This window comes from Polypterus senegalus, chromosome 13 (assembly GCF_016835505.1).
Source record: "Polypterus senegalus isolate Bchr_013 chromosome 13, ASM1683550v1, whole genome shotgun sequence".
Lineage (NCBI taxonomy): Eukaryota > Metazoa > Chordata > Cladistia > Polypteriformes > Polypteridae > Polypterus > Polypterus senegalus.
In genome coordinates, this window is record NC_053166.1 from 3876758 (window position 1) to 3899083 (window position 22326).

Below are 22326 nucleotides of genomic sequence, written 5' to 3' on the forward strand. Positions count from 1 at the left end.
TTTTTTTTTTCCACGTTAGGCTCTTTGCATTTTGCGCTATATGTAAGTACAAACTAATGGTTGTTACAAATATTTCTTTAAACCCCCTTTTAAAGCCTTTTAAATAACCCCGTAGGTAGACGTAAAAGCTGCGTCTTTTAGACTGCTTAACATGGGAAAGCTGTATTTTGCATCGAGCTGCTGGTCCTAAGTTTTCCCACAAATTATTTTGCGTCGTTGAGACGTTATGTATAAGGGGCCAAACAGGGCCAAAATCATATATTTCATTGTAATCTATTGGTTCACGTGTGAACACTATTGGTTTTATGAATATTTACTATCGGTTTGCGTCAACTTATTTTTGCTTCTACAATCTGGTTTCATTCATAAACTTTTTGGTTTGTGCCCGTATATTATCCGGGCGTTATTCACGGTTTGCATAACTATATTGATTTGCTGTGTATATCATGGTTCAGTACGTTTATTGGTTTGTGAGTGAACTCTGGTTTACGCTTGCAGTTATCGGTTTGCGTAATTAATTGGCTTTCGTTCTGTTCGGTCCTAACAATGGATTTGCGTATGCACTATATTGGTTTCATGACGTCTTATATGGTTTCATGTGGGTAACCTGTCGATTTCGGCGAACTCTATGGTTGTATGCGTGCACTATGTCGGTTCGCGTATAAAACATATTGGTTTATGCGTGCCACTTCAACTCCGTGTGATGAACTTTTGCCCGGTTCTGGGTGTGACTATTGGTTGTTTCACGTGATCTTCCAAGGAAATGGGCGGGGAAAGAAACAGGAACTCAAGGGTCAGTAAGCATTGAGGTCTAAGAGAAATGTCTAGGAGACGCATCTGCGTTTAAGCGGCACTTATATTTTTTCCGCACCATACGTTTGCGAAAGGACTTGGTGGAATTATTACTATTTAACAGAATCTACCCTTGAGTCTGAAATGAACAAAGGCTGAATTAGGTACGATTCGGCCGTCTTCTTATTCACCCATCTACATGCTTGTTTAACCCGCAGCGTACTTGTCACACAGTTTTTTGAAAAATTGTTACTTATTCTAAAAGAAAATATTCAACATTTACGATTGACGTCTTTATGCAACATAACATTTAAAGTTACTACTAGTTACATTTATTTGCCGTGACCCGCACGCCACTAAACAGGTGAAGTGACTTGCTCAGGTCCCAGTGTCAGTCTCAGAACGGAGCCCACGAACAAAGGGTTGAAAGTGCAAAGCCATAACCGCAATGCTTGCCATCTATAACGTGTATATTAATTGACTAAACTGTCCATTCTATGAAAAGCTAAACATTTAACATTTAAGACCTGCATGGGTCAGTTACATCATATTGGGCCACCTTACCTTTCACAGTTTTGTGAAAAGACAGTGCGTTTTTAAGATGCAGCGGAGTTTTGCTCTGCCAAGTGGGTTATCAGGGGGGAAACTGCACGTATTTCCACTTCAAGATCAGATAAATGGGATTTACTGTGATATTTAACGGGCACTGTAAAGTGTTAAATGGCGTTGGGCTACCTTCATTTTCATAGTTTTGTGACATTGGCATATATAAACTTGTCCAGGACAGATTCCTTTGTTAAATTAGAGTTTAACAATTTTGACCCGTGCAGGACCAAAATGTGGAATATTTATTTTTTCAAATAATGGATCAGTCTGTAATGATGCCAATTAATGTACACGCTGTAGAGTATTTTGCATCACTGTTATAATAGAATAAGAAGCTGCTTTGCAAAAGCTGTGTGAATAAGTAGCTGACTGCAAGCTTATACTGGGAGTAGCTGGGAGTGAATAAAATGCCAGCCGAATGCGAACCTAACTTCAGCCCTGTGATCATTTCAGAATTAAGGGAAAATACAGGTATAAAGAATTACCACCAAGCTCTTTCACAAACATACAGTGACGTGCAAAAGTATTCAATCCCTTTAAAAGTCATCCTAATTTTCTGCATGACAAAAGATTTGTCCACATATTTATCCGTTTGTTTTTTTAATGTGAACTCTTGTGTTGTAACAAAACATTATCAAACTCCAAATAACTTAACTAAAGAAAAACTCCAAAGTGATTGTTTGCTTAAGCATTCAAGCTCAACATATTCATACTTTGTCAAGAACCTTTTTGCTGCAGTAACAGCCTTTATTCTTTTGGGGTAAATATGCCCCAGTTCTGCACATTGCTCAGGCCTGATTCTTCCCTATTCTTCTTGGCATGATTTCTAGGTACCCTCTATGTTGGTGGGATGGTATCTCTGAACAGCAGTTTTCAAACAGTGCCCCAGATTCTCAACAGGGTTAAGATCAGGGCTTTGACTTGGCCATTCTGAAACATTCACCTCTCTGTTTTTGAGCCATCCCAGTGTCACTTTGGTCTAATGCTTAGGGTCATTGTCATCTTGAAAGCTTTAAATTCATAGTAGACTGGAACGAGTTCACTTGCAATATTGTGTGGTATTTGTGCCCATCAATTGTCCCTTCAACTCTGACAAGATTCTCAGTCCCAGGACATGAAAAACATCCCCGAAGCAAGATGCTGCCACCACCATATTCCACTGTAGGTCTGGTGTTTCTTGTGGCATGGGCAGTGTTTGTTTTATGCCACACATTCTGTACCTCTTTGAAGTCTGAGAAAAAAAGTTCTATTTTAGTTTCATTTGACCATAAACCCTTCTCCCCACATTTAACTGGAAACACGCCATATGTGTTTTTATGTGGACCATCATAAGGAATGGGTTCCTTCTTGCCACCTTCCTGTAGAGGCCTGTTTAATGGAGCGCTCTTGAAATTGTGGACCCCTACACCTTCCCTCCAGTTTCAGCCAAAAAGCATTGCAAACATCTGAGAGTGACGTTTGGATTTCTAGTCTCCTCTCTCCAGTTGATGTCTGACTCTGATGTTCAGTCTTGTGGGACGGCCTGTTCTAGTAAGAGTCAGGGTGCTGTGATGAACCTTCCACTTTCTGATGATGGATCCAGCAGTGCACAATGGGACATCAGACTCTTGATATTTTTAGAATTATTTCCTGCTACCTTGTGCATTTCAATAACTTTATTTCTCACATCAGCAGAATGCTCCTCTCTCTTGATTTTTTCAGTGACTGTCCAGCAAAGACTGCGGCCCCCTGAAGGGGCTTTTAATATCCAGAGAGAAAGGAGCACCTCATTATGTTTAATATGATTGTCAAATGTCTGCCACCTTTGTAATTAATTTGTCATTGGTGTAAACCTGGAGCTTCCAAAGCACAACTGCAGAGGTTTAAACACTTACTGTATGTAAAACACTAACTTTGGAGATTTTCTTCTTCAATTAAATGTCTACATAAAATAGTTTATTTTGACTTTGGAAATGTTTTGTTACAGCATAAGAAAAAATATGGAATGAATAAATATGTACAAATATTTTGTCTTGCATAAAATGATGACAACTTTCATGGGGATTGAATACTTTTGCACGTCACAGTATGTTTGTGAAAGGGTTTGGTGGTAATTATTTTTAAGTTAGGTGCACATTCAGCTGCCTTTTTATTCACTTCCAGCTACATCCAGTATAAGTTTACAGTCAGCTACTTATTCACAAACCTTCTTCTATATTAACAGCAAGGAAAAATATTCTACAGTGTGTACATTAATCCGCAAACTGATCCATTATTTGAAAAAATAAATATTTGAGATTTTCAACCAAAACTTGAACAGGTTGAAAATGTTAAACTCAACTTTAACAATGGAATCTGTCCTGGACAAGTTTATATTATCCTAATTAATATACATGTTGTAGATGTGCAAGCATTGTGGCGCAGTGTTTAAGACTGCACTTTTAAACTGAGGTCGTGGGTTCAAGTCCTGATAATGACACTATGTGGCCAGAAACAAGTCACTTCACCTGTCTGTGCAGCACTGGGCGAATCTAACCAGTAGTATCTAAATGTTGTATGTTGGATAAAGGCGTCAGTAAATGTAGAATATTTTGCCTTCAGAATGAATAACTGGTTTCAAAAGTTGTGTGAAAACGTACTGTGGCTGGGTGCGAGCAAACATGATCCTGGAAGCAAATAAGAAGACGGCCGAATACGTACCTAACTTCAGCCTTGTGTTCATTACAAACTCACTCAAGGGTAGATTCTGTTAAATAGTAATAATTACCACCAAGTCCTTTCGCAAACGTATTGTTCGGAAAAAAATATACAGTGCCGTTTAAACGCAGATGCGTCTCCTAGACACTTCTCTTTACACTCCATGACTCTACCGGCCCCTGAGGTCCTGTTTCTTGCTCCGCCCATTTCCTCTGAAGATCACGTGAACAACCAATAGAGTTCACACCCAGAACCGACATAGTTCATACACAGAGTTGCGATAGGGTGCGCACGTATAACCAATATGTTTCATACGCGAAACCGACATAGTGCACGCATACAACCAACAGAGTTCAAGCGCAAAATCGACAGGTTACCCACATGAAACCAGTATAAGACGTGCATGAAACCAATATAGTGCATACGCAAATCCATTGTTAGACCGACACAGAACGCAAGCCAATATAATTCATAGGCAAACCGATAACATGCAAGCGTAAACCAATGCAGTTCACTCACAAACCAATAACAAATCGTACTGGAACCAGTGATATACACATGCAAATCAATATAGTTCATATGCAAACCAGTGCTATGCATATACAAACGGATATAGTTCACACACAAACTGATAATATACGGACACGAACCAATATAGTTCATATGAATGAAACCAGTATTGTACGCACGCAAACCAATTAAGTATGCATGCAAACCGATAATAAATATTCATAAACCAATAGTGTTCACACGTAAACCAATAGATTACACACAAATATATGATTTATAGCATGTTTGGCCCCTCATAGGGTTAATGATTATAAAGAAGTTAGATGAGGAGGCAAGAGAGATAAATACCTGGCTAAAAACTCGCGAGCAGCTAGCAGTACACGTAGCAATGTATAATGCCATACAAATTAAGCACCGATCCCTCAGTATCAGAGTGTGTGCTTTGATTTCGGGTCTTTTGACCCTGAGAAAAAGGAGAGAAATGCAGGATCGCTGCACTCCCATATCTGCTTGCTGATAAGAGAGCCGCTTTTGTTGAAAGGCAAGGACACGCAGCTGTTACGCTGCACACCGGAGCGCAGTTTATAGCTGAGCAGATTGCAGCTGAGACAGGAGGCAGACACTCAAGTATGCTGGTTGTTGTGCACGATAAACAGGCCGAGGTGTTTTATGATAGCGAGGCGAGCGGCTTACAGCAACAGAGATCAGCGGGGAGGAGCAGTTGTCAGGTCTCAGCGAGGGGTGGAAAGAAAACCCCCTGAGGCCGGCGTTTTAAAGATGGTCCCCTGTAACTGAGATTAGCGGAGTGAGAGTGTAGACCTGCCAAACTGACCGTTGTTTTAAGGAAAAACACGTTTTAATTTTGATTTACATTTAACACTGAAGTACCATTGATCCTGATAACTTTAAAGGTGAACAGCTGTTACAGGCTATAGGGCAGTGAAACATCCAGCAACAGCAGTAGAAATGAAGCTGGTTATTGGTAACACACCTTTCAAAGCCCATGTTGATTAGTGCTGCTGAGAAAACACAATTTACTGTCTATTGGAGAGGCAGAGTACAAGGAAAGCTGCTATAATGTGAGGGTTACTTGTATGTGGTAATGAAGGAAAGTGTAAGTGACAATATGGTGTGCATTTGTTTAGTGATGGTGAAATGCAACAATTGGTATGAAAAATGGCATGGCAGTATAAAAAGCCAATGCCAAACTGTAAGTGAAAGAAAGGGAAAAGAGTTAAGTTTCTTCCATTATTCTCTACTGAACTGCATTCTCTGTATCCAGTATTTAAAAATATGTTATGCCAATAGTTAATCCATAACTTTTGGTAAAAGTAATCAGTGCTAAGAGAGAATTTGATTTAGACATTGAATGTAGAGCAACTGGTGGATTTGTATAGCCATTGTAGACTGCAGGGCATGAGTTGAATAATGTGACTGAAAACTAAGTGAATTAAAGAAAGAAATACAGGAGATGAAAGCAAAGCAAATGTATGTATATGAAAGCTTTTGAATGTATTTGAATTAAAAGTGAATGGATTGGAATGGCCATTTTAGCAGTTAGTTGGATTGAAATTCTTAAGCAGCACATTCATATTGGGGAATAAGAAAATGATAGGCAGTGGCCTACCATCCAGTTTCTGGCACTCAGCATGTAGAACAAAGGGTGAAAATGTAGCTAGTGAGCTGAGTTGAAAGCTGTTGCTTTGATAGTAAGAAGGAGGACATACAGAAAGGCCTGTTGTGATTCACACTAACAGCTGGGTAGTTTTTAGGGTCTTTGTTACATGAGCACCAAAGCAGGAAGAAAGACAGGTGTCACATATTTGTTAAGTCTGTCTGGTAGGTAAAGAGCTCTAGGAGTTATTGTGGAGCAGGGACAGAAGGCAGACATTTTAATAAAATATGTGAGCACTCTCTCTTTCAATTAGAAATGAATATTATTTCATTCACTCTGGTTGTGGACAAAGTATGGCAAGTTGCAGCACTATTAATAATTACACCTGATAACAAGGTCTGGATTAATAGTCTAGGAAGAACAACATCCAGAAAATGAGAAACAGTGGCTGCTAGAAAAAGGACAAAAGACTTGCTTTGACTGAAAGCCAGAAAATACTTTTTTGCATCCATTTCTACAGACTTTATTTGAACTGGAATGAACTGTTTATTTTGGACTGAATTTGTGTGCGACAAAGTTTTTATACTAGGACCTGAAGGAAGCATCAGAATCCTGCTGAAAGAGGCCGAGGACTGCATCATCATCATCATCACCACCATTGTCAAGTACTGGACTGAGGACAAGACACCTGGACACTGAGAGATAAAAGCTAAGTGTTCTTTTCCATAAGCACATAACATGGGATGTACTGCATGCAGAGGGAAGCTGGTTTCTAAGACAGGATAGGTTAGGACACATTTGTAGGGATTTCATAGGGCCCAAAGGAGAACAATGATCAAGACAATCAAAAGACATGAGGGAATCACTTTGTCCAAAAGGCCTAGACAGATAGGTTATGCCTTATTTAGCATTTGTTTGAATTTTTTTGTAGCCTGTATATTGACGTATAGCCCACTATGCTAAACTAGGTGATTTAAAGTGATGTCCATTCTGGGGTGGGTTAAATGTCAATATAGTGTCTTGTGTTTTAATGGTCACTTTGAAACAGGCTATTTTCCTCCACCTTTTTGAGGCCCATTAGTTGGGGTCATAGATATTCTGTGCTTTGTGGGTGATGGAAAGGTGTAAAGGGGCAAGAGTGGAAGACCAGTGGTGGAAAAGCAGTAAAGAAGCTTGCAATGTGCTAAGTGAGTACAAAGAGGTGGATAAATGGAGTGCTGGATGCCCTAAAGACTATAATCTTAGTAACTTAGAGGCAAGAAGCTGCACGGCAGGGAGCTGCACAACAGTATCTGTGACTGTGGAAGTGATGCTCCAACATCTGGTGGTCCTCCAAAGAGTTGTGCTCAGGGTGCACTTTAACATTTGCTACATTTGAAGGGGTGGCAATGGCATTGAGTTCTGTGATTCCACCAGGCTGGTCCCACTCTAACTACAGCTGAGCTAACCACCACGCCACAAACCACCTCACACCTGGTGTGCCTTTTATGGCTACCATAGTTAGGAACTGGGGGAAGTGCATGTCTCAGAGGGAACCATAAAACCAGGAATATAACATAAGGAACTGGACATTAAAGCTAAATTAATTAGATACATTTCAGCTTTGAATTCTAAACTAGAATGTTAGATTTGCAGTTTTGTTAATGTAATTATTTAGTGAGTAAATTGGTCCAATAATGTGTGCTACAAAAAAAACAATAAGTAAAGAAAGCGAACAAAATTTAGAAAAAAATAGGGCAACTAAATTTAGAAAAGTTTTGGGCCTTTTGACAAACTGGTATCCTACATTGTATAAGGTAGAGTTCAGAACTGTAAAGTTTATCATAGAAATTCATATGACACTATGGAAATGTAATATAATGTACAATGCAGGAGGTCATAGTTTTGGGAAAGTGATCACATTAGAGAAGGACACTAAGAGTTGAAGGAGGCATTTCACATGAACACCAAGTAGTGGAATAAGCCAAAATATTTTTAGTGCTCAAGGAGGGAACAGGAGAGGTGTCCACCTGTTGGGGAGCTTCCAGTGGTGATCTGTTGGATGGAAAGACACTTGATGCCCCATACAGGATGTCCCAATTTATTCTGGCCAGAATTGGTGGCAGTCGGATCTCTCTACTGATTGAATAAATTGAGCAGGGGAAATTACTTTGGTTTATTTGATAGTTGAGATGAAGGCCTCATCTGAGGAAATGTGTTCCTTCCTAAGACCAAGTATTTAGTTATCAGATGCAAAGACATTATAAAAGACATTTCTGTTGTTTGTATGGAATTGTAGTTTAGGTAGATGGACTCGTGTTTAGGGGTCCAAGGGTGGAGTAAATAGTTAAAGGTGTTTAGGTGAAACACAGTAATGTGGCAGACCACTAATTTGGAATTGGCAAACCACTTGAACTTGGAATAGGTGTTTAAGATTTAGGCAATCCAGCTTCCATCTTGCATACAGCATCTTTGGCATTTGAAGAAATAAAGACAAGAGCTGCAGAAATAACAGAACACAGGAATTACTAGAGTCAACTAGCCAAAGATTCAGAATGCTTATGAAATCATTATGAAATGACAATGGCAGTATATCTGATGGGATCCTAGTGTAAGAACTGCATCTGCTGATTAAATTTTTCTTTTCTGCTAATTGTAGGAGCTGTGAAGTACTTCAAATGTCCTTGGTGAGGAAAATCTGCTTAAGGGACTGAGTACTTGGGCAGTAGGAGGCGACTGGAAGGGCATGGGAACACACTACCAACCCGGACGGCCAAGGGTTTGAAGGACTCACAGTTCATCTTTAGTTTGTCTGACCAAAATAGGGTGGAGTGTTATGGTGTATAAAATCTGTACATTTTGGTTTCCATTATATTTTGTTCAAGACAAGACAACAGATGAACTAAGACAAATTAAAGCAGGTTTTCTTCCCTTACACCTTACTTTTATAACACTTGTTCATAGCTTCATGCTAATTTGGTTTTATAGCCTGGGAAAGGATGCTGAGCTGATACCTCAGGCTATTGATTACTTTATGGATGGACATCTGGAACAACAATTTGCTTTATAGCCTGGGACAGGAAGAACTACTGATACCTCAGAGCACATCAAAGGTTTTGTTGTGTGGGAAAACGGACATTGAATTAATTCATCAATCATTTGGACAGCCAGCCAATCAGGTGCATGTGTTGTGAAAGCCAAGGCTTGACATTTCATAATAAATATGCCTTGGTTTGAGAAGCAAGAAGAGAGAAGCAAAGGGAGAAGAAGAGAGAAGCAAAGAAGAAGAAGAGAAGAAGAAGAGGAACGGACGAAGACGGCCATGGTCGTCAGAAAGGCATCATGAACATCGATTGCTAAATCAAACGCCTCCTGGGACATTCATTCTTGTCATCTGTAACTTTTCGTAAGCTTTTTCTAAAGACTATATATATTCAGACTTTCCTATCACTACCTATTTTCTAGTATTCTTTGTTCTTGTGGTATTATTATTATTCTTGTAATAAATACCATGCTGCTTTTAACTTTCAATGCTTTGTCTTAATGTCTAGAGTGATTGAAGTAATAAGTTAGATTTCTTTGAGCACCTGGTGACAGCCGGATTTTTGCCATTATTTCTGTGCTGCGAGGTTTATAAGGCTGAGAGTGAAGAGCGCTATACTCAACAGAAGGGACAGATACGATAAAGAAGGTATTCTTGGCTGATGAATGGTTTATAGTCAAGAGTGCTGAGTCTTTGTATGTTTAAATGTATTCTTGTAGACCAAAAGTAATATTTAGGTCTGAGATATCACTAAAACATCGTATTGTTGTTCGTGCCAATAATAAGTAAGTCTCTTGAAGTGCTGAATGACAGGCTGTTATTCCTAAAGCACTTGTGTGGTTTAAAGTGCTAAGGGTTAATCAGAGTGTGTGTGTCATTCATGGAGCACTGTTGTGGTGAGGGTCTGTGTGTGTGTTCATCTTAAAGTGCAACAGTAGACCAACCCGATAACGAACTTGACGAGAACACTTACCATTGAGGAAACAGGTAAAGGGCAAGTAGAGGAAATACCACGATAATACATTTTCAATGCATAAACTGTTCACAAACCAACATTTGTGGCCCCTCTGCACACATTTGGGGTTGACTTAGTTGCCTCTTGTGCTTTCCTACCCATGGTGCAACTCTTGACTGCCATCAGCCTTTACCAGTATAGGCTGGCATCACCACCATGAGACATCACAGCTATGCAACTCTCATCATTCCCCTGTAGGCCACCCCTAGAGTTGTTTGCTCACCATATGAATACTCGTTGTGCTGAACACCTCAGTTCAGAATTGGCCCACTGGTCCTGTGTTTGTACCACAGCCGACAATCTCAGCAGGGCTTCCGTATTTTCCCAATTAGACTATATCTGAACATTGGAGCCCAAATGTCTTGCAAATGTATCAGCTGCACCTGTTTTCCTGAAAAGTTCACCAAACTGCTCATTATACCTTTTCTTTTTGTAATTATCCCACTTAATTAATTAATACCCAGGATGTATACTTTATGAGCCCAAAATGAATCCCCTTATTTTGACATTCCTAACTGGTTTGTTCAGTTTCCACCCCTTGGAGTATAAACTTGCTGTATTGATGAACAAACCTTTCCTTTTAAACTATAGCCATTGTGACTAGCCTTATTGTTATGTGACCTGTGGACTTGTTACTCACTTAAACCCCAGTAAGTGTCTTTTCTCGCTGTCTCTTCAGTTCTTCTTCATGTCTTTGTCTTTAGTCTTTGCTTGTTGTCTTTTCTTCTTTCTTTTTTTTTCATTCCACTATGTAGGCAGGTCTGCACAATAGAAGGTGACAAAGCAGTTTCTGTCCATCTCATTTTTCTTGGCTGTCGACTTGGTGCCAACACTCAAATTTTGCTTCTAGGCATTCCTTGGTACAGCTTAGCCGCTAGTGCCACGCCACTCCAATGTGCCAATGGTAACCCGATCTCCTGCATGGATTTTAAATTGAAATAGAAACAACTGTTTCCCTTTGCTGTCTTCCTGTGCTACCCTTCTATTTTTTTTTTCATTGCCCATGTGTCCTTTTTTTTTATTATATGGTAACTGCCACCTGAAAGTGTGGGCTAAACCCTCTCCAGAATCCAAGTGCCAAATCCAGCATCTCTCCTAAAACTGACCTGTGCTCTTTACTAAAGACCAGCTCACTTTTCTCCATTTTATTGCATGGAGAGTCATAGGCTGTCTTTTTAAACAACTGGTCAGTCAGGTTTCGAATCACTGAACCCAAGTGTGTGTGCTTTTTAATTACTTCTGACCCCAGCACAGCTGTTAGGACCCTCACACCCCTGTGCATTCCTGACTTGCTGGCTGAGCTTTATGCTGCACCGGCCACCATCCTTTGTTCTTTGGCTTATCCTGTTTCATTCAAACCAACTCCTAAACTGGTGCACTTTCTTTAAACTCAGTCATTCTTGCACTAATACTTTCAGACCTTTCACACACAAGCACTTGAATTCCTTTCATTTCCATTGTTCCTTGTTTAAATTCCACACTTTCTTTACTCAGTATCAATATGCCAATATCCATTTCATGCCCTCTAGTCAACAATTGCCATTCACACTCACCAGCTCCTCTGCCTTCTATCTGATCTGTTTGTCTTAAATCAGATTTCAGTGCAGCACTGGTTACCTTTCCTAACAGTGGTGAAATATCCATCAGTGTAGCATGCTCTTTAAATACTGGACAGGCCCCAGAATTACCCGGAGATTGTGGTGCAGTGGAGAATAATGAAAGGTAACATCCTTGCTGTTTTTCCCTTCCTTTCATCTCTCTCCTTTTCCTCACACTCACATTCCCACTCTTTATCTGAGCACACATCTGTCTCATGTAAGTCACCCAACTCGAGTGTATCTGGAAGGTCACTGTCAGGTGTGACAAAGGGGACATCGTCATCTACATAAAGCAACAATCCTCGGCTGAGCCACGAAAACCTCAAGACCCCAGCAGCAGGACCACCACCACATCACACTGGTCAGAATGCCCACGTCTGACAGCTCAACTCTTAAAGCCCATCATGACCCCCATCACACTGTGTGGCTGGTGGACTTTAAGTCACGGCTCCCGTCCTGCAGCACACAGTTAATACAGTTAATCAAACAGCTGCTTGTGTTGTGTGGTGCTGCCCATCTCTACTGCGGTCAGCCAGCCAAGATCTGAAGCCCACCTCCAGATGACCACCCATTCATTACGACCATCAGATTGTGGCCACTGCTGAGTTCACTTATGTCATATGAGGTGGCCTGTTAGTCACAAAGCAAGTGACATGTCTTAGTACTGCAGCTTGTCCATCCTAAATGAGAAGCTAAAAAATAATTTAGAGAACAAGACAGCAGGATGAATGCTAGATGTGTTTTTATTTAGAAACAGCCGAAGTGTAGTGAAGGTCGGACATCTTTAGTGTCTCTCGTGGCTCCACTCCTCCTCACTCCACTCTTCTACCTCATTGTTAATCATGCAGACGAATGGATACTGATTTGCACAGTTGATGTCATTCCAGCCACCTTGAACTGAGAAGAAACACAAGAGGAGAGGTGAGGACAACAATGGAGGAGCAGCAACTCACAAACTCGCTTTGAGATATCAGGGACCGGAGAACGTCGCCATCCCACCCGCCAAGTGCCTGAAAGTTGGACCAGGAGTTGGCGTGCAGGTAGCGTGGTGGAGGACATTGGAAGGAACGTCTCAAGGCCCAGCCGCCTGGTGTTACACCGTCACCAATGTCAGCAGGGATTGACGGCAAGGGGCCTCTTCAGCAGTGTGGGTGTCCAAAAAGACCACTGGGGACCCCCACAGAGCTTCATGAAATGAGCAGCTGGATGACACAACTGAGTCTCCACATGCCGAAAACACGCAAAACACCACGCAGCACCTGATCAGCTCTCTAAGTGGGGCCTGGGGGGTCTTAATCTGGGCTGGCCAAAATGTGATGCCAAGCGTTGTGGGCACTCGCAGGGTGGTTCAGCTCACCCAGTTTATAAATGAGCTACGTGTGACCCATGAAGGGTTTTGTTGAATGACGGCTCGCTCGGTGCCAACTGAACTGGGGTCCACCCGCCATTTCCTAATCCGTTTAGTGCTGCAGAGCCCATCCCAGCTAGCACAGGGCACAAGGCAGGTGCAAACCCTGAGCAGGGCGCCAGTCCATCACAGGGTATTAGACTGGGCTCTGTTTTATCAATGGCCGAGTTTGATTCCTTTTTTGACATTTTCATTGAGGGATTTCTTTCCCATCATTCCCTGGGGTGGTTAAAAGATGAACACCTTGTGAATGTTAGCAACTGCTCTAGCGGTGCCACCTGATTCTTCACCTCAGGAACAGACATGAGCATCGGGCACAATGGCAAGATAAGGCCCTTTGGCAATCCTTCCCTTTGCAGTAAGAATATAAATTTATCTTGAAATGCGGCCATCGACAGTACAATAGAACAGCAAACACACGCAGTCGGCTTCTGCTGGCAACGTACAGACGCACACCCGACATCCCCTGAATATGGAGGAGCAGACACAGCTGGAGGTCACTGCCACCAAGTGGGCTCTGAGCAGACCCTCAGTCCAGGGCTTCATTCAGCTCCTCCAATGCCCACCCTGAATGCTGGACGTCATTGCGTTCATCAGACTCGTGTGTTGTTAGCGTGTTGAGCCGATTTGGCTTTGCTGACATTTGTGACTCACGTGAAGATCACATGGAGGACCTTGGAGTAGAAGTGAGTGGAGTCGTGTAGGGTGGTCCAGAAAAGCAGTGCTGTGTTTCAGCGAGGGTCCCCTCACTGTGTGTGGCCTTGTCCTGTGAGATTAGACCCTGATTCTCATGTCATGTTATGCCACCTTTGCTCTCCGGTTTTGACCTTTGCCCTGTTTGCCCGTTTGTCCCTCTCCTGATGTGCCCCTCACGTCTTTGGTGCTGCCACTCATAGTACAATAGCAGTGAGGACCATCACTTGTAACATCCTGTTATCTCAATATCATCCACCCTCATAACCCTTTGTTTCAGCAGTCAAAGCTGATTTTAGACCCATTGGCACACCATGGCATGAGTTCCCACCTGTTTTATGTTGATCTGCAGGTTCTCTAATGAAAAGCTTTCTAAAAATCCAAACACATGACCTCCTGTCCACCTCTCTGGCTGACTACTTTTTACTATTTTTCCATAGAATTCCAGCTGAATGTCTTTGGGATGTGAGGAATAAACACACACAGGCTGTGACCAGGCTGCAATCTGCCATGCCAGTGTGCCCCCCATAAAATATAATTCAGCCATCCAAACGTTATCAGGCCTGCTTGACGCCCATCCACACACACGATGACCACCCCTGAGCGTGGAGCCAGTCCATCAGAGGGCCACCAAATGCCACCATGCTGCCCACTGAAGAACAGAACTTTTAAAAGGCCTCATGAGGTGAGCTCGGGGTCTCGTTTATTCTTTTTTATTTTTTATTGGTTGAGTATTTGATATTCAAAGGCTGATGATTTCTCTCTTATGAATCTCACACTGAAACTCCACGGCTTCATCTCTTTATTCTCATTTTATTATTTGTGACGCTCATCACGTCCTAACAAGCCCACTGGTGGCCGCCCTCCTGCTCTGCCAGTCACAAGTCGACACAGTGACAGATTTGTCTGATGTGCTCGGTGCTCCAGAGTGTGTCACATGGGGGTCTTTAGGACGGTCCCACATGTTGCTGCCACACACACACACACACACACACACACACACACACACACACACTCTTATTGTACACTGTGCTCAAGTGAAGCACAAAAAGACCTGAGTGACCCAAGAGTCCCTCACAGCACCCCAGTCCAGTGCCAGGTTACCCCTGGTGTGGCGTCCTGTCTAAGCAACACGTTGAATTGAAATGACAGCGGCCACCATTGCAGTTGTCATCTTCATCAGCCCTAAAACAGAAAGCACGGCTTACCTAGAAAGTTGGTGTGTAAGCAGTGCTCAGTGCCACCGACATTGTTGGGTTCACCCGGATTCCAGTTTGCAAAATCCCACTGAGACCCATCTGTCCAGAGCCACGATGAGGTCTGCAAAACACCAGCACTGCGGTAAGCAACGGGACCCTCACTGCAGCAGGATTGCACTCCTCTGCCATCTTAGAGCTTACAGCCCCCCAGGACCACAAAGATGAACGGACGGGAGGGCAACTTACCTGCACAGAGTTGGAGCCTCCGAGCCATGTGGTGGGGCCAGAGGAGTCTCTGCTCCTAATCAGACTGGTGATGAACTGGTTGTCACTGCTGCTGTGGACCGACGCCAGGTTTCCTCCAAGGCTGACACAGTAAAGCTACAGGAGGGGGTGACAGAGAGGGTCCACGTTAGGCTAGCATGGCACACACATCAGGAAGAACACAACAAAAACTGGGGGCTGTCATGGCACCTGGCAGCCATTTTATTTTTGGAGATTTTGTAAGACCCCTGAGGCAGCGGCTCTCCTGCATGATACTTGGAGTGCATTTTATTGAAGGCTTTCAGACAGCAAACTCTTAAAAGGACACTGCTGGTCTTAAACTGACCACTGGACAGTCCAGCTGTGTCACTGCCTGTCCTTTGTCACCTTAAAGTGAGGTGCCACCCAACTTCAGACATGAGGTCTGCACAATTATGAAGGAGTTTCATGTCCATTGGGAATCAACAATAAGAAGTCCTGTGGATGTCCACATCAGAGAAGCTGCTGGGACAGGCCTGGCACATGGTGGGCACAAATCTCACGTGCCAATGGGAGGTGGGTTCTTGGGTGGTGATCAGTCTGTCAGCTTTATACAGTTATGGGTCGGCTTTGCCACGTCCAAGTCGGTGGGCTTTGGTTGTTGTGCCATCGGACATGCAGGCGTATCTGAAGGCCTGTGTGTGTCACTGGTGTGTGTCACTGGTGTGTGTCACTGGTGTGTATCACTATTATGTGTCACTGGTGTGTGTCACTGGTGTGTATCACTATTATGTGTCACTGGTGTGTGTCACTAGCCGAGTGCTTCTCACTCTTTGATATTTGCTGTTATTTTTTTAGCGGGTGTTAATATTATTAGTCAGCTGGAGCTCCTCACTCTTGAATACGCCACACAGAGTCGCCCATCAGTAAAGCGTCGGTGCCACAGTTCATTCCTGCCTGTCCTGACCTTGGTCTCTGTTGGCGGTCCTGGCAAGACACCATTTTACAGTAAAGTGTGTTCTTTAGAATTCAAAAAGGCAATTAGAAGGGACAAAGGAAATTTCAGGGATCCTGTAGAAATGAAGACTTCAATCAGATTGAAATGTCAGGCTTTGAATTGTAATCTTGTAGCGGTACAAAGGTTTAGAGGGTTGGCGTCAATGGCGATACACCCTGAGTCGTGGTGCCCGCTAGCTCGTTATTACACACAGCAGTGACGTTTACAGGCTGCACACATGCGGGTGGCCCGTGTGGTGAACTGAATGTTTCCAGTAATTCTTGAAAACAACAGCTGAAAAAAAATAATGTGGTCAACTCCACTGAATGTCCACCTCCTCTGTGTTCAGGCCGTGGAGGACTCCGTTACTGAGCTGCGTAAACGTTTATGTTGACCACAGCATGATGCCGCTGCCAGCTTGTGTTGTACCCAGGGATTGATGTGCTTCTGCTTTGTGACCGGAGTGTCGTGGCACATCGGGTACTCACATCATGAGTGGGGTGACTGACGTCCATGATGAGCAGAGGCCCTTCAGAGATTTGTGCCCGTCTCTATCACCATCTTGGATACACGGCACCATCTGGCATCACCATGTAGTTAAATCACTGCGGGGGGCTCACCTTAGTGAGTGACGTCATTTTCACCATGCGGCCCAACATGAACGTGTCGAGTATAAACCTGGCTGACAAAGAGCCTGGCAGAACAAGGAGTACGCAACAGTCAGCGTGGGCTCAGACGAGGAGCTTGTGTTTTACCAACACGCTGGAATTCTATGAGGAAACAAGAAAAGGATACGACCAGAGAGGAGCAGATGATGTGATTTATATCAGAAAGCATCTGATAAGATGCCACCTGAGAGGGTGGGCATCAAACTAAAAGAAGTGGCAGATCAGGGTGTGCTGTGAACATGAGGGCAGAATTGGCTCAGACGCAGGAAGCAGAGGGTGATGGGGCGATGAACCACAGGATTGGCCGATGTTATGAGTGGTGACCAGCAGGTGGCAGTGCTGGGGTGGCAGCTATTTTTGATATAAATAAATGATTTAGATAGGAATATAAGGAACAAGCTGGTGAAGTTGGCAGATGATACCAAGACAGGTGGACTGGCAGATCATCGAGAATCCACTGAATCATCACAGAAGGACTTGGACAGCAGACAGTTTGGGCAGACTTGTGGACAATGAAATTTAATGTCAGTAAATGTAAAGAATTACACGTAGGAAGTAAAAATGTGAGGTCTGAATACACAATGGGGGTCTGAAAATTGAGAGCCCACCTTAGGAGAAGGATTTAGAGTCGTAGTGGACTCAAATGCCAGGCGGTGTTGAGAAGCCATGAAGAAGGCTCACAGACTGTCAGATTATATAGCGCCTTGATGTGTGGAGTGCAAGTCACTGGAGGTTCTGCTCAGGCTTTATAACCCACTGGTGAGGCCTCATCTGGAGTCCTGGGTGCAGTTTGGGTCTCCATTAAGACATAACAGCACAAGAGAAGGTCCAGAGAGGAGCAACAAGACTGATTATGGGGGGCTACAAGGGGTGAGTGATGAAGATTAAAAGAGCTGAGCCTTAAGGAGATGAAGAGGAGACCTGACTGACTGAAGTGTTTAAAATGATGAAGAGCGTCAGTGCAGTGGAGCGAGACGGTGACTTTAAAATGATGTCATCAAGAACACGAGGACACAGTTGGAAACACATCAAGGGTAAAAGTCACACAAAAGTTATGACGTCACACAGAGAGCCACAGACTCGTGTAATATGTGACCAAGTAGTGTGGTGGGCACGAGGTCTATAGGGACCCCCACACCTTGACTTGATGTTATTTTGGTGGACTGGCGAGTTCTGATGGACTGAAGGTCTTGTCCTCGTCCACATTGATCTGACATTTTAACCTGCAAGTCTTCTCTGAGCTTCCCTGACCTCTCGTCTTTCCTCTTCACTCCTGGTGGCTCCATTCATGGCAGCCCCATTTCTTTGTGTCATTCCTTCTCATTTTTTGTTACGTCATCAAATTTCAATCAAAACATCAAAGTTTTTTTTGCGATTTTGGGGTATTTTTGTTTTTTTTTATTTTTTTATTGTGTTTTTGGCCCTAAATATGGACTTATCCAAATGCCCTGTCTTTGTGGGCACCTACTGCCCTCGATGTGCCATCCTGCCAATTGTCAGCTTTTTAACTAAACTGTGAGTGAGTGAGTCAGTCAGCTTTTCACTTTATGTACACTGTGTATATATTCAGACTTTAGTATTATTTGAATGTGAATTTGGGGTCTTTTTTGGGTTTGGGGTCCACTTCTATCTGGTGCAGCCTTTCTGCTTTCAGGATCGTCTGCCCGGGGGGCTGCTCTGCTCGTTGTTAACTGTCATTATTGGGATCAAACTAATGGAGCAAATCAGTAGGAGAGGACAGCAGTGAAGGAAAGCTAAGCACTTCACGCCAACACAAAAGCACCAAATGTCTCTGAAGTGTCAAATCCCACCGCTGGCTGCAGAATTAGGGGGGAGGCAGGCAGAGTGGCACAGCAGTTAAGACCTCAAACCCTGAGGCTGTGGGTTCAAATCCCACTACTGACCCTGTGTGACCTGAGCAGGTCACTTCACCTGCCTGTCCCTTTAACCAAACAAATGCAACCAATCGTCTCTCAGATGTTGTCAGTCACCTTGTGACTAAATCAATATGTCAGCTGCTCAGTAAATGAGATCAATAAGAGAGAAAATGAAGGAGACAAAAACCTGCAGCCAGCAGGGCGCCCGGGACTGAGCCGGAGATCCACTGGTGTTGTGTTCACGCTATGAACAGTCGCCTTATGAACGAGTTCTCAGGAACAGATACGGTTTGTGGAGCAGACGAAGTGCAGCCTGCAGCTACGGGCTTTACAGGTCGCCATCTTCTTCTGCTCACTTCATGTCTTCTGCTCCCTTTGTTTGTCTTGTTTGTGTGTAAATGTGAATGTGTGAGTGAGGAGGGACAGAAATCTAAAAAGAGCAAGAGAGAGAATGAGAAAGCAAAAGAAGGACGATCCATAATGCAGTGCAAAGAAAGTGACTGAGGGGTGAAGGTACAGCAGAATAACAAAAAAATCAAAGGTGCCAACTGGCTGAGGGGGGAAAAAACACACGCGTGCCATGAAGGAGATCAACACGGAGCACAGAAAAGTACTGGACTTGTTCACAAAGCACATATTAAGGCAGCAATGCCATTCTGTCACACCATTTCCAGTGTCACTTACAGCCCTCACGACGAGACATTACCTCAGCGTCAGTCCAGGTCTTCTGCATTGGGAAGTATTGGTAACAATCACTGAAGTAGCTCGTCCATCCAGGCTCACAGGAGTCAAGACTGTAGGACACATCTGAAAATCAGAGACCACCACTTAATGAAGGCCATTAGACTTTCTTAGAATTCTACACGCTTTTTGACCACAGGCCATTTTGTATGCTGATGGCACCCATTTCATCGACAGTGGACCACTGCTGGTCTCTCGAGAGCTCTGTTGATGGCACAGGAGTGACGTACTGTTTGTCTGATAAAGAAACATATGTAAGACGGACCTGTGTCCATATACTCGTCTGCTCCAACCCGGCATCTCTGACTTCCTCCCCGAGAGCCGAGTCCAGGCCAAGCTACAGGCTGTCCACAGTCTCACAGGTCCACTTCTGCACTGTCCTTATGTGTGGCGGAGCTGATTTCAGTTTCCATCTACGTGAGAGTACAAGAAATGCCACGGCATGGTCACAGTTGACCAAAGGTCTCCATAGAATGTCATCCTAAGCCTCTAAGATAGTGATGGAGAAGGGCCCAGAGCTGCTCCTGCTCCAGTAGCACATTTCACCAGCTGCCTACACGTGGGAAACTCTGACCCTCATTTAGTGTCGTCAAGCTTTGTCTGATTTGTACTTTTATTTTGTTATTACTTTAGTTATTATGTTTTCTGTGGAGATTACGCATTATTTGTATGTGATAACTGCCTTGTCTCCTACATGTGAAGCTTAAGGGTGCAGGGCCACCTAATCGTGCAGCTGGCATACTGGCCTCACCCAGCAAGTGCTTACGCTGAAGTGACAGTTCAGATGGTAACTTTGGATTGTCTGTGTTTGGATTCCTGGGTTTCATTTGATGATTATGGGGTTTGGATTTCCTGGCTTGTGACCTTCACATTCATTTATAAGGTACTGTGACTGGTTTGCTGGTTCTTGGATAGATAGAGAGAATAGACAGGAAAGGCAAAATATGATAGATAGATAGATAGATAGAGATAGATAGATAGATAGATAGATAGATAGATAGATAGATAGATAGATAGATAGATAGATAGATAGATATGAAAGGCACTATATAATAGATAGATAGATAGATAGATAGATAGATAGATAGATAGATAGATAGATAGATAGATAGATAGATAGATAGATAGATAGATAGATAGATAGATAGATAGATAGATAGATAGATAGATAGATAGATAGATAGATTGTACCTTATTTTACTTTACTGATTCCAATGAGAAGTTCCTTTCTCACTTGCCTTGTTTGTTAATCTCTCTTTTTAATTCTTTTGTAGAATTTCTCTTCAAATTTAAAGATACTTTGTTTCGGTTTGAATTTTGGCTGACAGGACTGAGGCCTGTTCTACGTGTTAAGGTCAGAGTGAAGTTCTCGTTTTTGTTGTTTTTTTGCCTCCATTTTGTGATATTTAGGTGCCCGGATCACAACATTTAGAGGCCTGCATTGTTGGATATCGAATGACTTACCTGTAACTGTGCTGATGATGAAAGTAGCCAGCAGTAAGCCGAGTGTTGCAGCCATTGTGCTCAGATTTCTATAAAAGAGAACACATAAGATGAGTCACTAAAGGTGTCAGCGTGTTTGAAGACCACACAGATGAAGCAGAGGAGACCCCTGAATACGTGAGGTGACGTGTGGCTCCTGTTTGTCTCTGATAAGCTGGTCGCTCACTTTTACCTTTCTGGTGGGCCGCAGCCCCTCTGGGTGACGATTAAAGTTACTTTTTCATGCTGATTTCAGATTTGAGCTCAGAATTTTTCTGTCACCTTTAGTTTTTGAGTTTTCCTAACATTCAGTATATAAACTCTGATTAAGATGTACAGGTTTTTAAAGTTAAATGTAAGATTAAGATGCTTTGTTGCTCCTTGTGAACTTTATACAACTTTCCACACTAAGTTCAGATTTATTAAACACACTTTGTTAAGGAAGTAGAAGTCCAAATGGCCTCAGAGTCACATGTGTTACAGTAACGAGGTCTGCAGTTGATTATTTCCAGACTCCATTTTGTTGTCCTGAACATGCGGAGGAAACACAGAAGGCGCAGATCAACACTCGCCAGCTGGCTTGGCTTGACAAGTGGACGTATGTGGTGAGTTTTTAAGCTTCTCCTCCGTGTCTGATGGCCTACAATGTAAAGTGCCAGTGCGGCAGGAGATTCTTTAACGTTTACAGAAGGCAAGTCGCTTTAGGACACAATGTCACGTGTCAAATGTATAAAAGCAAGTTTGTGAAGACATCACTTGGACTTGAAAACCACTGAACTTATCCTTTAAGTGACGTCTTCATGAAGAATTGTCTGATTATTAGTTAAAGTCCTGAGTGTTGAGACCCGTTCATCTCTCTTTTATTTTTGACATATGATTTTTGTTTTGTGTGTTGGTGATTCTGATCCTTTTGGCTCTGAGCCTCACATCAAGTGTTCTTTTGGGGACATTGTGGCATTCTGGAACGTCAGGACATTTCCTGGTGGGCTGGTCGAGTTGCTATGTCAACCCTTTCAAATTCTCATAAATGAATGCACATACACTTAATAAGTCCTTGAACAGATGGCCTCTCCTAAATATTACAACACCGCTTCACGTGAAATCAAATCTAAACTGCACTTGACAATGGACAGCAGAGATAACAGAAAAGAGGAGCAGAGAGAGAGACGAGATTAAGTAATAAA

The 22326-nt window shown here is 43.0% G+C and overlaps 1 protein-coding gene across 1 annotated transcript in view; it reads right to left on the bottom strand.

Moving 5' to 3' along the window:
- Nucleotides 1–12559: 12559 nt before the first annotated feature.
- LOC120542890 (lectin-like) overlaps nucleotides 12560–22326 on the bottom strand; it is a 28270-nt gene continuing 18503 nt past the window's right edge. Inside the window, exons 3-7 of the mRNA XM_039775607.1 lie at nucleotides 21125–21192; nucleotides 19626–19726; nucleotides 15381–15515; nucleotides 15144–15255; nucleotides 12560–12731 (exon numbers count right to left, since the gene is read on the bottom strand). Coding sequence (XP_039631541.1) covers nucleotides 12619–12731; nucleotides 15144–15255; nucleotides 15381–15515; nucleotides 19626–19726; nucleotides 21125–21192 — 529 coding nt within the window. The 3' untranslated portion in view covers nucleotides 12560–12618. The remainder of the gene's footprint in view (nucleotides 12732–15143; nucleotides 15256–15380; nucleotides 15516–19625; nucleotides 19727–21124; nucleotides 21193–22326) is intronic.